This window comes from Lampetra planeri, chromosome 48, assembly GCF_965212315.1.
Source record: "Lampetra planeri chromosome 48, kcLamPlan1.2.h2, whole genome shotgun sequence".
In the NCBI taxonomy this organism is placed as follows: domain Eukaryota; kingdom Metazoa; phylum Chordata; class Hyperoartia; order Petromyzontiformes; family Petromyzontidae; genus Lampetra; species Lampetra planeri.
In genome coordinates, this window is record NC_136154.1 from 1,193,257 (window position 1) to 1,214,823 (window position 21,567).

The 21,567-nt window shown below is 58.1% G+C and overlaps 5 protein-coding genes across 5 annotated transcripts; all 5 read right to left on the reverse strand.

Annotated features, from left to right (window-relative positions):
• Positions 1 to 343: 343 nt before the first annotated feature.
• Positions 344 to 818, reverse strand: LOC144733909 (histone H2A-like). Its single transcript, XM_078615914.1, has one exon. It carries the CDS (start codon positions 765 to 767, stop codon positions 387 to 389), a length of 381 nt encoding a protein of 126 aa, XP_078472040.1. The 5' UTR covers positions 768 to 818; the 3' UTR covers positions 344 to 386.
• A 15,189-nt stretch (positions 819 to 16,007) lies between these two features.
• Positions 16,008 to 16,418, reverse strand: LOC144733681 (histone H3). The gene has a single exon (XM_078615708.1). It carries the CDS (start codon positions 16,416 to 16,418, stop codon positions 16,008 to 16,010), a length of 411 nt encoding a protein of 136 aa, XP_078471834.1.
• Positions 16,419 to 17,218: 800 nt separating this feature from the next.
• Positions 17,219 to 17,700, reverse strand: LOC144733862 (histone H2B type 3-B). Its single transcript, XM_078615866.1, has one exon. It carries the CDS (start codon positions 17,661 to 17,663, stop codon positions 17,262 to 17,264), a length of 402 nt encoding a protein of 133 aa, XP_078471992.1. The 5' UTR covers positions 17,664 to 17,700; the 3' UTR covers positions 17,219 to 17,261.
• Positions 17,701 to 18,536: 836 nt separating this feature from the next.
• On the reverse strand, positions 18,537 to 18,848 carry LOC144733682 (histone H4). The gene has a single exon (XM_078615709.1). It carries the CDS (start codon positions 18,846 to 18,848, stop codon positions 18,537 to 18,539), a length of 312 nt encoding a protein of 103 aa, XP_078471835.1.
• Positions 18,849 to 19,937: 1,089 nt separating this feature from the next.
• On the reverse strand, positions 19,938 to 20,651 carry LOC144733814 (histone H1-like). Its single transcript, XM_078615825.1, has one exon. It carries the CDS (start codon positions 20,586 to 20,588, stop codon positions 19,938 to 19,940), a length of 651 nt encoding a protein of 216 aa, XP_078471951.1. The 5' UTR covers positions 20,589 to 20,651.
• Positions 20,652 to 21,567: the final 916 nt, after the last annotated feature.

Below are 21,567 nucleotides of genomic sequence, written 5' to 3' on the forward strand. Positions count from 1 at the left end.
GAATTATTAGGGCGCTGTTAGTTGTTTTATTTAATTTCAAAGTTTTAATTAAAAGCTATCTCAGGGAATTATTAGGGAATGTTACACGTGTTTAGCCAGGAAAGCCTCATTAATTTAAATGTTTTAATTAAAAGCTGAGGGAATTATAAGGGAATGTTACACTTGTTTAGCCAGGATAGCGTCACTGAGTCAAGGTTTTCGTAGGGTCATGCCAAATGTTTGCAGTAGGGGGCGATGTTGACGGACACATTAATCTATTGGTGGTCTGGTCCACTTCGTTCCTACCAGTATAACAAAACTCCTGTGTACGACTGTCCGAGCTCTTTGCAAGTAAGTGGGTGGCTCTGAAAAGAGCCGTTGTTGTGGTGGTAGAGGCGGCGGCGCGTTCACTTCTTTGCCTGAGAGGTCTTCTTGGGCAGCAGCACGGCCTGGATGTTGGGCAGCACACCGCCCTGGGCGATAGTCACGCCGCCCATGAGCTTGTTGAGCTCCTCGTCGTTTCGCACGGCGAGCTGCAGGTGTCGGGGGATGATCCTCGTCTTCTTGTTGTCGCGGGCGGCATTGCCAGCCAGCTCGAGGATCTCGGCAGAAAGGTACTCGAGCACGGCGGCCAGGTAGACGGGTGCTCCAGCGCCGACCCGCTGGGCGTAATTGCCCTTGCGGAGCAGCCTGTGAACGCGACCCACGGGGAACTGCAGGCCGGCGCGGGAAGAGCGGGACTTTGCCTTGGCGCGAGACTTGCCACCGGTCTTGCCGCGTCCAGACATTGTTAAGCGACCTAGGATGCAAAAAGCACTGGAGACAAAGTACGAACGATTTGTGACGTTAACACGCACCACCGGAGCGGCTTTTATAGCGGAGACGAGGATCGTAGAGCGCGCCGCTGCTGATTGGCTCCTCTCGGTCGAGTCCCGCCCTCTCCTTGAGCCACCAATGAAAAGCCGGGACGCGAGGATTCGATGTTGACTTTAATTATTTGTATCCATATATATTTTAATGCGGGCACGCATCTTATGAATGAAACAATGCGATACACGTACTTAATAGGTTCACGTTTTAAGCATGATAGAGTTAATTAATGGGCACGTGCTGGCAAGTCAAACTTATAAGCGGATTCCGCAAATATCAATGTATTATTGATTATAATAATCATTTTGAGGGACCGTGTGGTGCCACAGCGACGGGGCCGCTCGGCCGAGCCAGGGAGCCGCCCGGCTTCCACCGCCGCACTGCCCCCCATCACCCCCCCCACATAAACACGCACCCGCACCCACGTAGGGCCTCGTGGTCGGGTCACCTACCCTGAGTTTTCACCCGAGGGCCCCCTAGGGGGGTTACCCCACGGTTTCTCAGGGCCAGGGAATTGGACAGGACCCTTCCCAGGCCAAGTAACACTGCGGCGCCGTGGGCGGATTTGAGATCGCACGACCACGGCGAGCTCAGAGAGCCCCGCAGTTAGAAACGCATACAAACACAAACACGGGTCAGCAAGGCAGATAGCTGGGATCAGGAACCGGGACGACTGATTGGTAGAAAGTTCAAAGGCCGGCGGGATCGCAAAAGAGCGGGAAATCCTAGGCTCAGGATTGGTCGAGAGACCAAGGCGGTCGGGACGGGGGCGCCTAGCCTTTGATGTGAATAGTTTAAAAGAAAACGCAGGGGCAGTAGGGAACTCTCTTCTTCTGGAGTTTGGACACGGGGTCAGCGACGAAGGAGTCATCGGGCGAGCCGCTAGATTGTCTGCAGGACGATCTGAGCGCCGCAAGGTCACCAAGGACTACAGACGGTATCGTGTTGCGCGCCTTACAACACCTCAGAGCGGAGGGTAGGATCCGTAGGAGAGGGTTAGTTCGGGGTAAGGACGAGTAGGAAAGCGGTTTAGCAGAGAGCGCAGCATAGAATAGGGCTACACGGCACCAGAGTGTGGGTTAGAAGCGCCTTGCTGTCCCGCACACACACACGGGTGGCTCGGTTGGTTAGCAAGGGCTAATAAAATCTCGAGCGTAGTAACAAAACCGTGTTGTTGGGTGTTTTTGGAACGTGGTATTAGCGTGCACTGCATTCGCGAGTGTGTGGTCGTTGTACGCATAAAGGCCGTGGTCTCTGTACGATTGTGCGGGTACGGAGGTGTGTGCGTTAACGCCCGGGGAGAGCACTTTTGGTGTGTTGGCGTGACTACGTAGCCGTGTGAGAGGAGAATCGTCCTTGTACGATATTTGTGTTGACGTGCACGCGCGAGTGGGGGAGGGGACGAGTCGTCGTGTCGGCGTGTGCCCCGCTTGCGTGCGCTCGTTACTTGCGTAAGCTCTCGGCGTGCGTAATCGGCGTGCCCAAGGTGCGCGATCGTAACGTGGGCGGCCAGCGCAGCGCAGAGCGGCGCAGGAGTGGGTATCGCGTGTGGAGCTGTACGCGTGTGTGCGCGCACGTTCACGACGTGTGTAACACAGGTGCGCGATCCTAACGTGAGTGGTCAGGGTTGGGTGAGTGCCGTGCAGAGCTGTGTGTGGGTGTGCGCGTGCGTGGTTATCCATGCCTGCTACGCGGACCCGCGGTGGAGGGGAATCCTCGGGTGACGGCTCCCACACCCTGGGTGAGGAGCCTAGCGGCGGTTCGCTTAGCAGCGGGGGGGCGATTGATGATGTTAGTCCGGCCGTTAGTATTATCGAGGGAGGGATCTCGGGGGCTAGCGACCCCCACAAATTGGTGTCGGAAGCGGTACGGACCCCCGCGTTACCTCACGCTAAAATAAGACTGATATTTACCGGCCGGGGGGCCCCTTCGTGGAAGGCATTCGCCCGCAATCTCTTAGGGGCCAAGGAAATTAATGGATGGACGGACGCGCAGGCAGTACGTCAACTTAATATGAATCTTGATGGGCGGGCAGCCGATTTTGTAGAAGCGTTACCCGCGAGCGCACAGACACAGCTAGAGGAGCTGATGCGCCGACTCGATCAGCGTTTTGGCACGCGTGACGAGGAGGAAGCAAAATCGGCCTTAGAGGCGCGCCGTCGCCAACCTGGCGAAGATCTCCGTGATTACGCCGAGGATGTGCGCGAGTTAACAAAGATCGCACGCCCGGGGTACGCAACTGAGGTTATTGAGGAACTGGCTGCCGAGAAAATCCAGCGGTACCTGTCTCGCACGGCGTGGTGGCAGCCAGACATGAGCTGCCCACGTCTTCCCTTTAACACCCTTGTCGAGCGCGCACGTAAGTGTGAAAGAATTCACAGCGAACGCGCGCAGCTCCGGGGGCTGGGACGAGAGCGCGCCATTGCGAGCCTGCTCTCGGAAGACGAGGAGGAGGAACAGGAGCTCGCGAGGACGGTAAGGGGCCGGGAAAGAGAACCTCCAGTGTCCCGCGAGACAACCCCGGGATGGGTTGCCGGTATACAAACGGGTATAAAGGATGTCTCCGGCCAGGTAACCCAGGTAGGTGACAGGGTAACCCAGGTAGGTGACAGGGTAACCCAAGTAGACAACAAGGTAACCCAAGTACGGGCACACATGACTGCGCTGGAGACAATGGTAGAGACGGTCCAGGCCGAGGTAGGAGGATTAACTGGGAGGATAGCCCGACTAGAAGCAGAGTATGAGCAACAGCGCACGGGGGGAGGAGGGAGTGGGCAGAAAGTTCGCCACAGAGCCGCCACTCCTCCCAGGACGTGTTATGTGTGCGACCGTCGAGGGCATCTCATGAGGGACTGCCCTCAGCGCGCCCGTGCGAGGCCGATGCATAGGTCAAACACTAAGCCCCCCCTAGAGAGGGGACCACCAGGGGATGAAATCGACGTAGACCCGACCCAAACCAGCTGTAATAATAATGGCGAGCGAGTGATCCATAAACAGGTTACAACGACAACACCCAAGGGCGCATGGACCTCGGGCGATTGGCTGCGGGAGCTGGTGGCAGGGATAACGGGAGCCACGTCGCTGGTGGAAGGCCAGGTGAACGGGCAGCGCACCCGGATCCTGTTGGACACGGGCGCCGTGGCCTCTCTCATGAGCGCCGCGCACTGCAGCATGCTCGGGGTGGACGTGGGCTGCCTGCAGGCCCCGGATCGCGCGCTGCACACGGCAAGCGGAGCCGGGATGGGGTTGCTGGGGAAGGTCTCCCTCGAGGTCCGTCTAGGAAACCAGGTGTGCACACAGGAATTCTACGTTTCGAGTGTGTTGTGCCACGAGTGCATTGCAGGAACGGACCTCCTGGAAAAGTTGGGACTTAACGTACAGCCCCGGCAACGATGCGCTACGGTGGAGGGCAGCGGGGAGCGGATTCCGTTCCTAGGACAGGTGCCGAATCGCCCACGCTTCACACCCGTGGCCGCTACGCTGGTGTCGGCCGTCACCATCGGGCCTCTCGCCGAGATGCTGGTGCCAGTGGCAACCCTCTCCACCGACCCAACCCACCGACCATCGGGCGAGGTAATGCTGACTCCTCACCCGGAGTTGGCATCGCGATACGGGGTGGTAGGGTCAGCCACACTGGTAAACGCAGATGGGGGCCGGCTGTTTATACGTGTGTTTAACCCACACAGTACCCCGGCAATGATACGACGACGCACCCCGGTAGCCACCGTACACCCCCTGCACGCTCGCCACTCGAACGACTCGGTGTTCGCACTCTGGGCGGAGGACCCTGGCCGCCCCGAGGACAGCCAGGATCTGGCCTGGCGGGTCGGCCCGACCCCCCGAGCCGAGATTGTTCCCCTGCAGGATGCGCTACATGTGCCTTGGGCAGCCTTACCTAAGGGGGAGGCCGATCAGCTGCGCGGGTTATTGCGGGAGTACGCCGACGTGTTCAGTGAGCACGATTCGGACGTGGGCCGGACCGACCTGGTCAAGCACCAAATTGACACAGGTGCAGCCCGACCCATCAAACTCCCCGCATACCGAGTGGGCGCGCCTGAACGGACCCAGATCAAAGAGGCAGTCACGGATATGCTACGCGATAACATAATCCAGCCCTCCGCGAGCCCTTGGTCTGCCCCGGTGGTACTGGTAACGAAAAAGGACGGATCGACTCGGTTCTGCGTTGATTACCGAAAATTGAACGCAGTCACCCTCGGCGACGCTTTTCCCATCCCACGCATCGACGACACCTTCGACAGTCTCGCAGGAGCGCGGTATTTTTCCACCCTCGATCTGGCGGCCGGTTACTGGCAGGTGGAGATGACGGAGGAGGATCGGCCAAAAACAGCATTCACCACCCCGATGGGCCTGTTTGAGTTTCGAGTGTTGCCGTTCGGACTCACTAACGCGCCCGCGACGTTCCAGCGGTTGATGGAGTTGGTGATGCGGGGCTTGCAGTGGGAACAGTGCCTGATTTACCTGGACGACGTAATAGTGTTCAGTAGGTCGCTGTCCGAACACTGGTCCAGGCTGCGGGAAGTATTCCAGCGACTGCGAGCAGCCCATCTCAAGCTCAAGCCACGTAAGTGTTACATTGCGCAACGCGAGGTGGGGTACCTCGGACACCGAGTCAGCGAGGCAGGGGTGAGCACCGATCCCGAGAAGGTGCGTGCCGTAGTGGATTGGCCGCGGCCGAGGAACCTGACGGAGATCAGGTCATTCTTGGGACTCGCCACTTATTACCGTCGATTTGTAAAGGGATTCAGTGAGATTGCACGCCCCCTCACCCAACTCACCTCCCCTAAGAACCCCTATCAGTGGTCGGAGGCCTGCCAGACGGCTTTCACCACACTCAAAGACCACCTCACCCACACCCCCACCTTGGCTTTCCCAGATTTCACCACCGATTTTATTTTGGACACTGACGCCTGCAGCAGTGGGCTGGGCGCGGTGCTGTCGCAAGTGCAGGGTGGGACGGAGCGTGTCATCGCGTACGCCAGTCGGACCCTGAGCGGGGCCGAACTGAACTATTGTGTAACCCGTCAGGAACTGTATGCTGTAATTTTCGCGTGTAAACAGTTCCGACCGTACTTGTACGGCAGGAAATGTCGTGTGCGCACCGATCATTATGCACTGCAGTTCCTCCTTACATTCAAGGAACCGCGGGGGCAGATGGCTCGATGGCTGGCGCAGCTGCAGGAGTACAACCTGCAGATCGAGTACCGAGCGGGGCGGACACACGCGAACGCGGACGCCTTGTCAAGACGGCCCGCGGTGCGCGCTGAGACGAGGGAGGGAGACGCCTGCCCGTGCTTCACGGGGGGACGCTGCCGCCAGGCAGCAGAACCCAAGGAGCGCGCGGAAACTAAACTCCCCCCCCCGAGAGAGAGTGCAGTGTGCGCCACAGAGACCCTCGCAGGTGGCACTGAGGATCCCGTCGACCGCCCGGCAAGCGCGGGACCCGCGGCTCGGGACCCGATCGGACGGACCCAGGAGGACGTCGGCTGTGCCTTCCCGGGCCTAAACGACGAGCAGCTGAGACAGACCCAGCAGCGAGATCCGGATCTGGCGGCAGTGGAGGCGGCACTGCGGGAGGAAAAGAGCGCCCTACCAGGACCCTGGAGCGGTTTGTATGCCCGGTTGTGTGTACAGAACGGAGTGGTACGGGAGTTAACCGAGGCCGGCCAGCCGGGGTGTATCTGTGTTCCTGCCCAGGTGCGACCCCAGCTGCTACGACTGGTACACGACCACCCGCTCGGGGGCCATGATGGGGAACGGCGCACCCGGGAGACTCTGCGTCGCCAGTATCTCTGGCCTAAATTGGCGCAAGATGTGGCCGCCTGGGTGCAGGGCTGCCGGGCCTGTCAGCAGTGTGGGCAAAAGCCGGCGAGGTACCAGGTACCCCTGAGGCCGTTCCGAGTCAGTCGGACGAATCAGTTGGTCGGAATCGACCTGCAAGGGCCCTTTCCACGATCCCACCGGGGCAACCGATATATTCTTGTAGCGGTGGAGTACTTCACCCGCTACCCCGTGGCGGTGGCTATCCCGGATAAAACAGCCCTCGTAGTGGCCCGGGCCTTCGTGGAAAACTACGTACTTAAGTGCGGGATCCCCGAACGAGTCATTACCGACCAGGGTAGTGAATTCGAGGCCGAACTATTCCAGGCGCTGTGCCGAGAGTTCGGGATCCAGAAGGACCGAACCACGGCATATCACCCCCAGGCGAACGGGATGGTAGAGAGGATGAACCAGACTCTGGCCGGGAAGCTTAAACGCATGGCGGCCGCGAATCAACAGGACTGGGACGAACACCTCCCCTATGCCCTGTTCGCCTACACCACCGCCGTTCACACATCTACAGGACAGACCCCGTTCCTAATGATGTTTGGTCGCGAGTCTCGCCTGCCCGCAGATCTGCTGTTCGGTGTCCCTCCGCCGCAACGGGAGGAAGGGAGCCACCCCGTGGAGCACTTGCTGGAGACCCTGCGAGGGGCCAGGGGCCGAGCCTACCCGCACGGAGAGGCCGCGCACCAGCGGCAAGAGCAGGGCGCCCGACCCCGTATGGAGCCCCCCTTCTACACTGCGGGCTCCGAGGTGTGGCTGTACACTCCCCGCGTCGGTGCCGGACAGGTGGGGAAGCTGACCACCTACTGGCGAGGACCCTGGATTGTGAGACGGCAGATCTCACCATGGACGGTGCTGATTCAGGGAGGAGAGAGGGGCCGGGAGATGGTGGTCAACATCCGCCGACTGAAGCCGTGGCGAGCAGCCCCCGAGGGGGGGAGCCCCGCCGTCCAAGTACCCCGAAACCCCGGGGTCCCCCTACCCCCCGTGCCCGGGGGCCTCGCGCAGTATATGGGCCCCACGGAGCCCCGGGCTCCGAGGGGCCCCGGGCGGGGCCGGGGGCGACGAGGACGGCGACCCTTAAACCCCACCGCCTCTGAGTTTCTTCCCCAGCCCGCAGGTGCCAGAGACCGAGGGGAGCCGTTGGAATGGAGGAGGAGACCACCGCCGGAGCCCCAGGAGACGGAGCCGCCACCCCCGAGGCCAGCCACAAGGGCCGGGCGAATCCCGCGGACCCCGCGGCGATACCTCGTGGGGGCAACCCAGGCGAGGTGCTCCAGTCAACCCGGGACGGGGACTGGCACCCCGGGGGGCTATGTGGTGCCACAGCGACGGGGCCGCTCGGCCGAGCCAGGGAGCCGCCCGGCTTCCACCGCCGCACTGCCCCCCATCACCCCCCCCACATAAACACGCACCCGCACCCACGTAGGGCCTCGTGGTCGGGTCATCTACCCTGAGTTTTCACCCGAGGGCCCCCTAGGGGGGTTACCCCACGGTTTCTCAGGGCCAGGGAATTGGACAGGACCCTTCCCAGGCCAAGTAACACTGCGGCGCCGTGGGCGGATTTGAGATCGCACGACCACGGCGAGCTCAGAGAGCCCCGCAGTTAGAAACGCATACAAACACAAACACGGGTCAGCAAGGCAGATAGCTGGGATCAGGACCCGGGACGACTGATTGGTCGAAAGTTCAAAGGCCGGCGGGATCGCAAAAGAGCGGGAAATCCTAGGCTCAGGATTGGTCGAGAGACCAAGGCGGTCGGGACGGGGGCGCCTAGCCTTTGATGTGAATAGTTTAAAAGAAAACGCAGGGGCAGTAGGGAACTCTCTTCTTCTGGAGTTTGGACACGGGGTCAGCGACGAAGGAGTCATCGGGCGAGCCGCTAGATTGTCTGCAGGACGATCTGAGCGCCGCAAGGTCACCAAGGACTACAGACGGTATCGTGTTGCGCGCCTTACAACACCTCAGAGCGGAGGGTAGGATCCGTAGGAGAGGGTTAGTTCGGGGTAAGGACGAGTAGGAAAGCGGTTTAGCAGAGAGCGCAGCATAGAATAGGGCTACACGGCACCAGAGTGTGGGTTAGAAGCGCCTTGCTGTCCCGCACACACACACGGGTGGCTCGGTTGGTTAGCAAGAGCTAATAAAATCTCGAGCGTAGTAACAAAACCGTGTTTTTGGGTGTTTTTGGAACGTGGTATTAGCGTGCACTGCATTCGCGAGTGTGTGGTCGTTGTACGCATAAAGGCCGTGGTCTCTGTACGATTGTGCGGGTACGGAGGTGTGTGCGTTAACGCCCGGGGAGAGCACTTTTGGTGTGTTGGCGTGACTACGCAGCCGTGTGAGAGGAGAATCGTCCTTGTACGATATTTGTGTTGACGTGCACGCGCGAGTGGGGGAGGGGACGAGTCGTCGTGTCGGCGTGTGCCCCGCTTGCGTGCGCTCGTTACTTGCGTAAGCTCTCGGCGTGCGTAATCGGCGTGCCCAAGGTGCGCGATCGTAACGTGGGCGGCCAGCGCGGCGCAGAGCGGCGCAGGAGTGGGTATCGCGTGTGGAGCTGTATGCGTGTGTGCGCGCACGTTCACGACGTGTGTAACACAGGTGCGCGATCCTAACGTGAGTGGTCAGGGTTGGGTGAGTGCCGTGCAGAGCTGTGTGTGGGTGTGCGCGTGCGTGGTTATCCATGCCTGCTACGCGGACCCGCGGTGGAGGGGAACCCTCGGGTGACGGCTCCCACACCCTGGGTGAGGAGCCTAGCGGCGGTTCGCTTAGCAGCGGGGGGGCGATTGATGATGTTAGTCCGGCCGTTAGTATTATCGAGGGAGGGATCTCGGGGGCTAGCGACCCCCACAGCTCGACTGGAGGCAGAGTCGGGGCAGCGGCGTGCCGGAGGGGGGATAGGGAACGGACGGGGGGGCTCCTACGGGACGGCCCCCCGTGCGTGTTACCTGTGTGACCGGCGAGGGCATCTCGTGAGAGACTGTCCGCAGATCGCCCGCGCTAGAAACGCGCCGGGGTTAAACCCCAACGCCCCCTAGAGAGTGGACCATCTGGGGGTGCATTCGAAGCGGTCCCGATGCAAAAAGACGGTAATAATGGCGAGCGAGTGATCTCCACACAGGTTCCAACAACAACGCCCACGGAAACGGTGACTCCTGGCGACTGGCTACGGGAGCTGGTGGCGGGGATCACGGGGGCCACGTCGCTGGTGGAAGGGGAGGTAAACGGAGTGCGTACCCGAATTCTGCTGGACACGGGGGCGGTGGCCTCGCTCGTGAGCGCAGCGCACTGCAGCGCGATCGGGGTCGACGTGCGTCACCTGCAGGCACCGGACCGCGCGCTGCACACGGCGAGCGGAGCCGGAATGGGGCTGCTGGGGAGAGCCACCCTAGAGGTCCGCATAGGCAGTCAGGTGTGCACCCAGGAGTTCTACGTGTCGAGTGCGTTGTGTCACGAGTGTATCGCAGGTACCGACCTCTTAGAACGGCTGGGACTCAACGTGCAACCCCGCCAGCGATGCGCCACCATGGAGAGCAACGGCGAGCGGATACCGTTCCTGGGACGAGAACCAACGCGCCCCCGCTTCGCACCTGTGGCCGCTACGCTGGTGTCGGCCGTCACCATCGGGCCTCTCGCCGAGATGCTGGTGCCGGTGGCAACCCTCTCCACCGACCCAACCCACCGACCATCGGGCGAGGTAATGCTGACTCCTCACCCGGAGTTGGCATCGCGATACGGGGTGGTAGGGTCAGCCACACTGGTAAACGCAGATGGGGGCCGGCTGTTTATACGTGTGTTTAACCCACACAGTACCCCGGCAATGATACGACGACGCACCCCGGTAGCCACCGTACACCCCCTGCATGCTCGCCACTCGAACGACTCGGTGTTCGCACTCTGGGCGGAGGACCCTGGCCGCCCCGAGGACAGCCAGGATCTGGCCTGGCGGGTCGGCCCGACCCCCCGAGCCGAGATTGTTCCCCTGCAGGATGCGTTACATGTGCCTTGGGCAGCCTTACCTAAGGGGGAGGCCGATCAGCTGCGCGGGTTATTGCGGGAGTACGCCGACGTGTTCAGTGAGCACGATTCGGACGTGGGCCGGACCGACCTGGTCAAGCACCAAATTGACACAGGTGCAGCCCGACCCATCAAACTCCCCGCATACCGAGTGGGCGCGCCTGAACGGACCCAGATCAAAGAGGCAGTCACGGATATGCTACGCAATAACATAATCCAGCCCTCCGCGAGCCCTTGGTCTGCCCCGGTGGTACTGGTAACGAAAAAGGACGGATCGACTCGGTTCTGCGTTGATTACCGAAAATTGAACGCAGTCACCCTCGGCGACGCTTTTCCCATCCCACGCATCGACGACACCTTCGACAGTCTCGCAGGAGCGCGGTATTTTTCCACCCTCGATCTGGCGTCCGGTTACTGGCAGGTGGAGATGACGGAGGAGGATCGGCCAAAAACAGCATTCACCACCCCGATGGGCCTGTTTGAGTTTCGAGTGTTGCCGTTCGGACTCACTAACGCGCCCGCGACGTTCCAGCGGTTGATGGAGTTGGTGATGCGGGGCTTGCAGTGGGAACAGTGCCTGATTTACCTGGACGACGTAATAGTGTTCAGTAGGTCGCTGTCCGAACACTGGTCCAGGCTGCGGGAAGTATTCCAGCGACTGCGAGCAGCCCATCTCAAGCTCAAGCCACGTAAGTGTTACATTGCGCAACGCGAGGTGGGGTACCTCGGACACCGAGTCAGCGAGGCAGGGGTGAGCACCGATCCCGAGAAGGTGCGTGCCGTAGTGGATTGGCCGCGGCCGAGGAACCTGACGGAGATCAGGTCATTCTTGGGACTCGCCACTTATTACCGTCGATTTGTAAAGGGATTCAGTGAGATTGCACGCCCCCTCACCCAACTCACCTCCCCTAAGAACCCCTATCAGTGGTCGGAGGCCTGCCAGACGGCTTTCACCACACTCAAAGACCACCTCACCCACACCCCCACCTTGGCTTTCCCAGATTTCACCACCGATTTTATTTTGGACACTGACGCCTGCAGCAGTGGGCTGGGCGCGGTGCTGTCGCAAGTGCAGGGTGGGACGGAGCGGGTCATCGCGTACGCCAGTCGGACCCTGAGCGGGGCCGAACTGAACTATTGTGTAACCCGTCAGGAACTGTATGCTGTAATTTTCGCGTGTAAACAGTTCCGACCGTACTTGTACGGCAGGAAATGTCGTGTGCGCACCGATCATTATGCACTGCAGTTCCTCCTTACATTCAAGGAACCGCGGGGGCAGATGGCTCGATGGCTGGCGCAGCTGCAGGAGTACAACCTGCAGATCGAGTACCGAGCGGGGCGGACACACGCGAACGCGGACGCCTTGTCAAGACGGCCCGCGGTGCGCGCTGAGACGAGGGAGGGAGACGCCTGCCCGTGCTTCACGGGGGGACGCTGCCGCCAGGCAGCAGAACCCAAGGAGCGCGCGGAAACTAAACTCCCCCCCCCGAGAGAGAGTGCAGTGTGCGCCACAGAGACCCTCGCAGGTGGCACTGAGGATCCCGTCGACCGCCCGGCAAGCGCGGGACCCGCGGCTCGGGACCCGATCGGACGGACCCAGGAGGACGTCGGCTGTGCCTTCCCGGGCCTAAACGACGAGCAGCTGAGACAGACCCAGCAGCGAGATCCGGATCTGGCGGCAGTGGAGGCGGCACTGCGGGAGGAAAAGAGCGCCCTACCAGGACCCTGGAGCGGTTTGTATGCCCGGTTGTGTGTACAGAACGGAGTGGTACGGGAGTTAACCGAGGCCGGCCAGCCGGGGTGTATCTGTGTTCCTGCCCAGGTGCGACCCCAGCTGCTACGACTGGTACACGACCACCCGCTCGGGGGCCATGATGGGGAACGGCGCACCCGGGAGACTCTGCGTCGCCAGTATCTCTGGCCTAAATTGGCGCAAGATGTGGCCGCCTGGGTGCAGGGCTGCCGGGCCTGTCAGCAGTGTGGGCAAAAGCCGGCGAGGTACCAGGTACCCCTGAGGCCGTTCCGAGTCAGTCGGACGAATCAGTTGGTCGGAATCGACCTGCAAGGGCCCTTTCCACGATCCCACCGGGGCAACCGATATATTCTTGTAGCGGTGGAGTACTTCACCCGCTACCCCGTGGCGGTGGCTATCCCGGATAAAACAGCCCTCGTAGTGGCCCGGGCCTTCGTGGAAAACTACGTACTTAAGTGCGGGATCCCCGAACGAGTCATTACCGACCAGGGTAGTGAATTCGAGGCCGAACTATTCCAGGCGCTGTGCCGAGAGTTCGGGATCCAGAAGGACCGAACCACGGCATATCACCCCCAGGCGAACGGGATGGTAGAGAGGATGAACCAGACTCTGGCCGGGAAGCTTAAACGCATGGCGGCCGCGAATCAACAGGACTGGGACGAACACCTCCCCTATGCCCTGTTCGCCTACACCACCGCCGTTCACACATCTACAGGACAGACCCCGTTCCTAATGATGTTTGGTCGCGAGTCTCGCCTGCCCGCAGATCTGCTGTTCGGCGTCCCTCCGCCGCAACGGGAGGAAGGGAGCCACCCCGTGGAGCACTTGCTGGAGACCCTGCGAGGGGCCAGGGGCCGAGCCTACCCGCACGGAGAGGCCGCGCACCAGCGGCAAGAGCAGGGCGCCCGACCCCGTATGGAGCCCCCCTTCTACACTGCGGGCTCCGAGGTGTGGCTGTACACTCCCCGCGTCGGTGCCGGACAGGTAGGGAAGCTGACCACCTACTGGCGAGGACCCTGGATTGTGAGACGGCAGATCTCACCATGGACGGTGCTGATTCAGGGAGGAGAGAGGGGCCGGGAGATGGTGGTCAACATCCGCCGACTGAAGCCGTGGCGAGCAGCCCCCGAGGGGGGGAGCCCCGCCGTCCAAGTACCCCGAAACCCCGGGGTCCCCCTACCCCCCGTGCCCGGGGGCCTCGCGCAGTATATGGGCCCCACGGAGCCCCGGGCTCCGAGGGGCCCCGGGCGGGGCCGGGGGCGACGAGGACGGCGACCCTTAAACCCCACCGCCTCTGAGTTTGTTCCCCAGCCCGCAGGTGCCAGAGACCGAGGGGAGCCGTTGGAATGGAGGAGGAGACCACCGCCGGAGCCCCAGGAGACGGAGCCGCCACCCCCGAGGCCAGCCACAAGGGCCGGGCGAATCCCGCGGACCCCGCGGCGATACCTCGTGGGGGCAACCCAGGCGAGGTGCTCCAGTCAACCCGGGACGGGGACTGGCACCCCGGGGGGCTATGTGGTGCCACAGCGACGGGGCCGCTCGGCCGAGCCAGGGAGCCGCCCGGCTTCCACCGCCGCACTGCCCCCCATCACCCCCCCCACATAAACACGCACCCGCACCCACGTAGGGCCTCGTGGTCGGGTCACCTACCCTGAGTTTTCACCCGAGGGCCCCCTAGGGGGGTTACCCCACGGTTTCTCAGGGCCAGGGAATTGGACAGGACCCTTCCCAGGCCAAGTAACACTGCGGCGCCGTGGGCGGATTTGAGATCGCACGACCACGGCGAGCTCAGAGAGCCCCGCAGTTAGAAACGCATACAAACACAAACACGGGTCAGCAAGGCAGATAGCTGGGATCAGGAACCGGGACGACTGATTGGTAGAAAGTTCAAAGGCCGGCGGGATCGCAAAAGAGCGGGAAATCCTAGGCTCAGGATTGGTCGAGAGACCAAGGCGGTCGGGACGGGGGCGCCTAGCCTTTGATGTGAATAGTTTAAAAGAAAACGCAGGGGCAGTAGGGAACTCTCTTCTTCTGGAGTTTGGACACGGGGTCAGCGACGAAGGAGTCATCGGGCGAGCCGCTAGATTGTCTGCAGGACGATCTGAGCGCCGCAAGGTCACCAAGGACTACAGACGGTATCGTGTTGCGCGCCTTACAACACCTCAGAGCGGAGGGTAGGATCCGTAGGAGAGGGTTAGTTCGGGGTAAGGACGAGTAGGAAAGCGGTTTAGCAGAGAGCGCAGCATAGAATAGGGCTACACGGCACCAGAGTGTGGGTTAGAAGCGCCTTGCTGTCCCGCACACACACACGGGTGGCTCGGTTGGTTAGCAAGGGCTAATAAAATCTCGAGCGTAGTAACAAAACCGTGTTGTTGGGTGTTTTTGGAACGTGGTATTAGCGTGCACTGCATTCGCGAGTGTGTGGTCGTTGTACGCATAAAGGCCGTGGTCTCTGTACGATTGTGCGGGTACGGAGGTGTGTGCGTTAACGCCCGGGGAGAGCACTTTTGGTGTGTTGGCGTGACTACGTAGCCGTGTGAGAGGAGAATCGTCCTTGTACGATATTTGTGTTGACGTGCACGCGCGAGTGGGGGAGGGGACGAGTCGTCGTGTCGGCGTGTGCCCCGCTTGCGTGCGCTCGTTACTTGCGTAAGCTCTCGGCGTGCGTAATCGGCGTGCCCAAGGTGCGCGATCGTAACGTGGGCGGCCAGCGCAGCGCAGAGCGGCGCAGGAGTGGGTATCGCGTGTGGAGCTGTACGCGTGTGTGCGCGCACGTTCACGACGTGTGTAACACAGGTGCGCGATCCTAACGTGAGTGGTCAGGGTTGGGTGAGTGCCGTGCAGAGCTGTGTGTGGGTGTGCGCGTGCGTGGTTATCCATGCCTGCTACGCGGACCCGCGGTGGAGGGGAATCCTCGGGTGACGGCTCCCACACCCTGGGTGAGGAGCCTAGCGGCGGTTCGCTTAGCAGCGGGGGGGCGATTGATGATGTTAGTCCGGCCGTTAGTATTATCGAGGGAGGGATCTCGGGGGCTAGCGACCCCCACAACCGCATTGGTTATAAGAAATCATTGTGATAGCCTTGAGCTCGTGATTGATCGCCCACGTGCCTATACGGTGTATATATATTTTCCTTTAACCGCCTGTTCGGGCAATGCCTAAAAATATATGTGCGTGAATAATTCAGTCTCTTAGTTTGCAAAATGTGAACTTCTTATCAGCTCGGGCTTGAAACAACATAAACCAATTTCTTTGGGTTTAATAGTTAATATATTTCACCAAAATAACCCTTTTGTTGAACATTATGTAAGCATGGTTTCACAACGCTTATATACGACACCAACGTGTGATGTTGAAAAATATGAGCGGCGGGGTATAGAAAATGAACTTCATTGTCGCTTACGCCTGACGACTCGTGAGAGCCGTGACCAGCAAACGAAGGTTTCCGGCACCCGAACTTTGAAGAACACACATGGAAGCGTTTTCATGAGTAAGTGGTGGCTCTGAAAAGAGCCTTTGTGTTGTGCTTTGAGGGCCGAGCTGGGCGTTCAAGCGCGCTCGCCACGAATGCGGCGGGCGAGCTGAATGTCCTTGGGCATGATGGTGACGCGCTTGGCGTGGATGGCGCACAGGTTGGTGTCCTCGAAGAGCGCGACAAGGTACGCTTCGCTGGCCTCCTGCAGAGCCATGACAGCGGAGCTCTGGAAGCGCAGGTCGGTCTTGAAGTCCTGCGCGATCTCCCTGACGAGGCGCTGGAAGGGCAGTTTGCGGATGAGCAGCTCGGTGGACTTCTGGTAGCGGCGGATCTCGCGCAGAGCGACGGTGCCGGGCCTGTAGCGGTGAGGCTTCTTGACGCCGCCCGTGGCCGGAGCGCTCTTTCGGGCCGCCTTGGTGGCGAGTTGCTTGCGGGGGGCCTTGCCGCCCGTGGACTTGCGAGCCGTCTGCTTGGTGCGAGCCATGGCTTGGTGAGGGCAAAGATTCTCACAGGCGGGGAGAAGGCGGCTTATGTAGCCCAGAGCGCGCGCTCACTGGTCAGCGGAGTCGTGACGTGCGAAGAAGGGGAGCGTGCTGATTGGTTGGCAGCGTGCAATGATCTCGAGTCGTCAACTCTTCTTAATCAACAAAATGTTCACAGTTTGGATCATTTCAGAATGCCGCATCACGATGCAGTAGTACCGTTTGAGCGCCGTCGATGTCTTTAACGGATGTTCTTTTCTCAAGCAAACACCTTTCCGAAAACAACTTTACAGTGCTCTGCATGATCTAAATAAAGTGTGAAGAAACTGCACTTCATTGGAAACAGTAATACGTAAAAATGTCGGAAAGAGGTGATCACAGGAATAGATATATATTCTCTTGGCATTGAGATGATGATCAATTATACTGCACGAGTCATCCATGCTAGGCGCTTACTTTTACATATATGTACACGTGCAAAATGTTAGTTCCTGCCCGAAAATACAACCACGAATTAAATATATTGCATTGCAAGGTTTTGGCGCCAATCATCCAATGTAATATCTGAATGGGCTGCAGATGAAATCAATGGACAAACAAGTCCAAGAAATGCCTGCTGGTGAATATGATGTGCCATGAATATTGTTATCGCTTTTATTCACGTGGAAACATGTTAAAATGCGTTCGATCTCTCCACTTCACTCAATGAGCGAACAATGTCCCCGCGTGAACCGGGGCTTTGTTGGAAGTTTCGTTTTGTACTCCTGCTAGGACTGGTACAAGCAGGTTCGGAGAGGTGGGTGGCTCTGAAAAGAGCCTTTGTAATTAATGGTGGAGTCGAGGCTTCACTTGGAGCTTGTGTACTTGGTGACGGCCTTGGTGCCCTCCGACACGGCGTGCTTGGCCAGCTCGCCGGGGAGCAGCAGTCGCACTGCGGTCTGGATCTCCCGAGAAGTGATGGTGGAGCGCTTGTTGTAGTGCGCCAGGCGGGACGCCTCGGAAGCGATGCGCTCGAAGATGTCGTTGACGAACGAGTTCATGATGCTCATTGCCTTGGACGAGATGCCGGTATCGGGGTGCACCTGCTTCATCACCTTGTAGATGTAAATGGCGTAGCTCTCCTTCCTGCGGTGGCGTCGCTTCTTGCCATCCTTGCGCGTTGCCTTGGTCACAGCCTTCTTGGAGCCCTTCTTGGGAGCAGGAACCTTGGCCGGCCCAGCGCTCTTTGATGCGGGAGGATCGGGCATGTCGACGCGTTGTAGGCAGCTTCAGGTCAGAACAGACGGGAAGCGAATGTGGATGTCGGTCGGGCGATGAGCTCCTTTTATAGGAGGCGAGATGCAAATCAGAGGATCGTAGTGCGCGGCGCTGCTGAGTGGCTCTTTTAGTACCATCCCTCTCCATCAGCCTCCAATGAGAAACGCGGACGCGATGCTCACTTTAATATCGTTTTTACTGCAAAAAGGACTTGTGAATATAACACAATGTAATGTCCAAACATGTATATTAGTGAATTGCAGCCATGGCCATTGCCTTTGTTTTAATAAGGATGACTGGAAAACCCAATACAGTATATTGTGTTTTGAGCGTGGGTTTTTTTGTTTCTTACGAGGGATTGTTTCACCACTCGTCTAATACGGCGCACGGGCGTTTTAAGAACGCAATTTGGAAAAATACAAGCGCTCGGTGGAGAAAAATAACTTCGCTGTTGTGCTGTACAGGTGGAGATTAGCATTCCGGCACGCTACGTCAATTAGGACGAGTGTGCTGTAAGATTGTGGCGCCAAATGCTCCACGTAATATCGGAATCGGCTGCAGCTGGAAATAATTAACGCAAAAATACCAGAAATGGGTACTGTATTAACGCGTTCAAGAATTACGCCTTGTTAAATGTGACGTGTCATGAATATCATGATTTCTTTCATTCATGTGGAAGCAGATGAAGATTCGCCAACTCAACAAGCAAACGTCCACCACGCTCACGAGGAATTGGCGCGCAACAACCCAGGACATGTGCTCCATTTAGAAAGTGTTTGGCAACACTGGCGCAAGCAGTTTCGAAGAGGTGGGTGGCTCTGAAAAGAGCCTTTGGGTTGGCTTAGTGTGCGAGAGATGGGCGCTCAGCCTCCGAAGCCGTAGAGAGTGCGGCCCTGGCGCTTGAGGGCGTAGACCACGTCCATGGCGGTGACGGTCTTGCGCTTGGCGTGCTCCGTGTAGGTGACGGCGTCGCGGATGACGTTCTCAAGGAAGACCTTCAGGACGCCGCGGGTCTCCTCGTAGATGAGGCCCGAGATGCGCTTCACACCGCCGCGGCGAGCGAGGCGGCGGATGGCGGGCTTGGTGATGCCCTGGATGTTGTCGCGCAGCACCTTGCGATGGCGTTTTGCGCCTCCCTTGCCGAGCCCCTTACCGCCTTTACCGCGTCCAGACATTCCGACTACTTCTGACAAAGCTCGCGAGAGACTGCGCGCTCAGCTTGCAGCAGCAGCCGCCTTTATACCCGAAGCGTGGTGACGTCACCGACCACCCCTGCCCTCCGCGATGGCTCCGCCTTAAACCTTAGACCTTTAACCTCTGTGACGAAGAAAACCCTCCACTGTCGTCAATAACACTTCCTTGACATGTATAATATGCGACGTTTTGGGCAATGACCCTTCTTCGAAGCACTCTGTAATGATATTGGCACACCCGCAGCGAACGCGAGAGGAACGCGATCTGTTGCAAGATTGCACGTGGAGTGAATAATCGGTGTAAGGTCTTGTTTTCAAGTGAACAAGATGAACTAACTTTATAATCGTGTGAAGCTAAACGGCTTCCAACACAATAGTTGAGTGAACGTCACCAACTAGTTCTCCCAAAGTAAGAAAGACATTGCAAACAATGCGATATTTACGTATAGAAATTAATTTTAATAGAGAAGTTTAGATGGTGCACCGCAATGTTTACAAAACAAAGTGAAAAGGCGAGAACGAGCGAATGAAGGCAAATTGAGTAAAGCTGTCTGGAATCAATACCTTTTTAGACTAAATTCCATATTTGGCACCAGTAACATGATGACGGAATGAAGAGGTGCAACACATAATTCGGACGTCGCTGAGATTACTCTGCACTCCGTTCGAGTGAGGGAGCTGCCACCCGCCTCGCCTGTGTTTGTGATCCCTGCTTTCGGGCTCGATTACTCCCATCACATCAATGCTTAAAACACATCGAGTGGGTAAAATGTTATAGTTAATTTGGCGAATGTACGTAACTTATCCAATCTACACAAATCCTCACGATTGAACTGCACCAAGCGTCGAGCTCCTTGATCAGGGCCGAGGCAAGGCGAGCAACCATCGCCACGCCGTAAATGGGTTTGACTTACAGAATATGGCACGCATTCAACAGCAACGTAATACACTGTCATGTGTTACCGATGAACTAATGGAAGCGCAGCAGCATCTGGTTCACTTTTTTAACTAAGTGGGTGGCTCTGAAAAGAGCCGTTGAGGTGGAGTGAATCGAGCGTCGTCCGATCGGATTCACTTCTTTGGCGCAGTCTTCTTGGGCTTGGCCGCGGCCTTCTTGGGCTTGGCCACCTTGGGTTTGGCGGCCTTGGCCTTGACGGTCTTGGGCTTAGCGACCTTGGGCTTCGCAGCCTTGGGCTTGGCTGGGCTCTTCGCCGCCTTCTTGGGCTTAACAGCCAACTTCACCTTTTTGGGGCTCTTGGCCGCCTTGGCAGCCGCGGGCTTCTTTGCTTTCTTGGGAGACTTCTTGGGCGCGGTCTTCTTGGCTGCCGCGGGCTTCTTCACCTTCTTGGCTGCCGCGGGCTTTTTAGCTGCGGGCTTTGCCGTTGACGACTTGGGCTTCGCCTTTTCCTTGTTGAGTTTGAAAGAGCCAGACGCGCCGCTGCCCTTCACTTGCGCCACGGCGTCTTTGGCCACGAGCTTCTTGATGGCCAACTTCACGCGGGCATTGTTCTTCTCCACGTCGTATCCTCCGGCAGCAAGCGACTTTTTGAGCGCAGGAAGAGACACGCCGTTCCTCTCCTTGCTGCTGGCCAGAGCCTTGAGGATGAGCTCGGACACGCTGGGGCCGACCTTCTTGGCCTTTGGAGCGGCGCGCTTCTTCTTGGGGCTTTTAGGCGCTGAAGTAGCCGCAGCTGGTGGTTGAGCAGGAGCAGTTTCCGCCATCTCAAGACGTCGCTTTTATCGCCTCGCCTCTTTGAAATCGAAATCAGCGCTCTCACGAATTCGAAACGAGTGTTCTCCAGGCCCGAGGTTATTATAGAAGCGGCGTACTGAATGCGGACGTCGCTGAGATCATCCAGAACTCAGCTCTGGTGAGGGAGTTGCCACCATACTCACTGTGTTTATCACGCCTGCCTTTGGGCTCGATTACTCCCGTAACGTTCATACTTACATGCATCTAGTTGATACATTATCACGAAGATCACTTCTTTAATGTACGTTACTTATGCAATATACGACAATGCTCACGATATAAATTATAATTCAAAACAAGTGAACAACCAACATTTGGGAGACATTGTTCGGTCAGGGCATGCTATGACGATTGTCGGTTTTCAAAAGTGTTACTGATGAACACTATTTAAAACGCACTCGAATTTTTTGCAAGACAAGATGCTTCAACAGACTACTCATATTTAATTCCAACGAAATATTTTCTATTTAAGTTTTGCCTCGCGCGCTCTCGATTTCTCCTCTCGCGCTATGGTGAGGACTGCGCGCCATGTCAACAGTCCCTTGTCACCGAACTTTTAACTGGACGTTTTAATCGAACTTTGAAATGAATAAATATATGGATTTTCAGATGGACAACAAACTGAAGAAATTTACTCAAAATTAACCGACATTAAATAGAAAGTTTAACATTTTACGTGGCAAGAGGTGAGTAGCTCACGCACTGCAGAAGGGTCGCGCGCCTTGAACAAGATCGAGGCACGGTGCACAATCATCACCACTCAAATTCAACTCAAGTGACTCTGCAGTCGAATGTTTAAAGAAAATATATAATCTTACGTTTAATGCACCGACAGAGTTGATATTCTAGGAGCGCAGGATGGTTCATCCGATGGGTTGTTTTTACTGCAATAAGTAACACGTATTTACTGCACTAAGTAACACGAATGAGTAATCATTGGAAAGATGT

Excerpts from the sequence above, each read along its gene's own strand:
- LOC144733909 (XM_078615914.1), bottom strand. The coding sequence starts at position 767 with ATGTCTGGACGCGGCAAGACCGGTGGCAAGTCTCGCGCCAAGGCAAAG.
- LOC144733814 (XM_078615825.1), bottom strand. The coding sequence starts at position 20,588 with ATGGCGGAAACTGCTCCTGCTCAACCACCAGCTGCGGCTACTTCAGCG.
- LOC144733681 (XM_078615708.1), bottom strand. The coding sequence starts at position 16,418 with ATGGCTCGCACCAAGCAGACGGCTCGCAAGTCCACGGGCGGCAAGGCC.
- LOC144733682 (XM_078615709.1), bottom strand. The coding sequence starts at position 18,848 with ATGTCTGGACGCGGTAAAGGCGGTAAGGGGCTCGGCAAGGGAGGCGCA.
- LOC144733862 (XM_078615866.1), bottom strand. The coding sequence starts at position 17,663 with ATGCCCGATCCTCCCGCATCAAAGAGCGCTGGGCCGGCCAAGGTTCCT.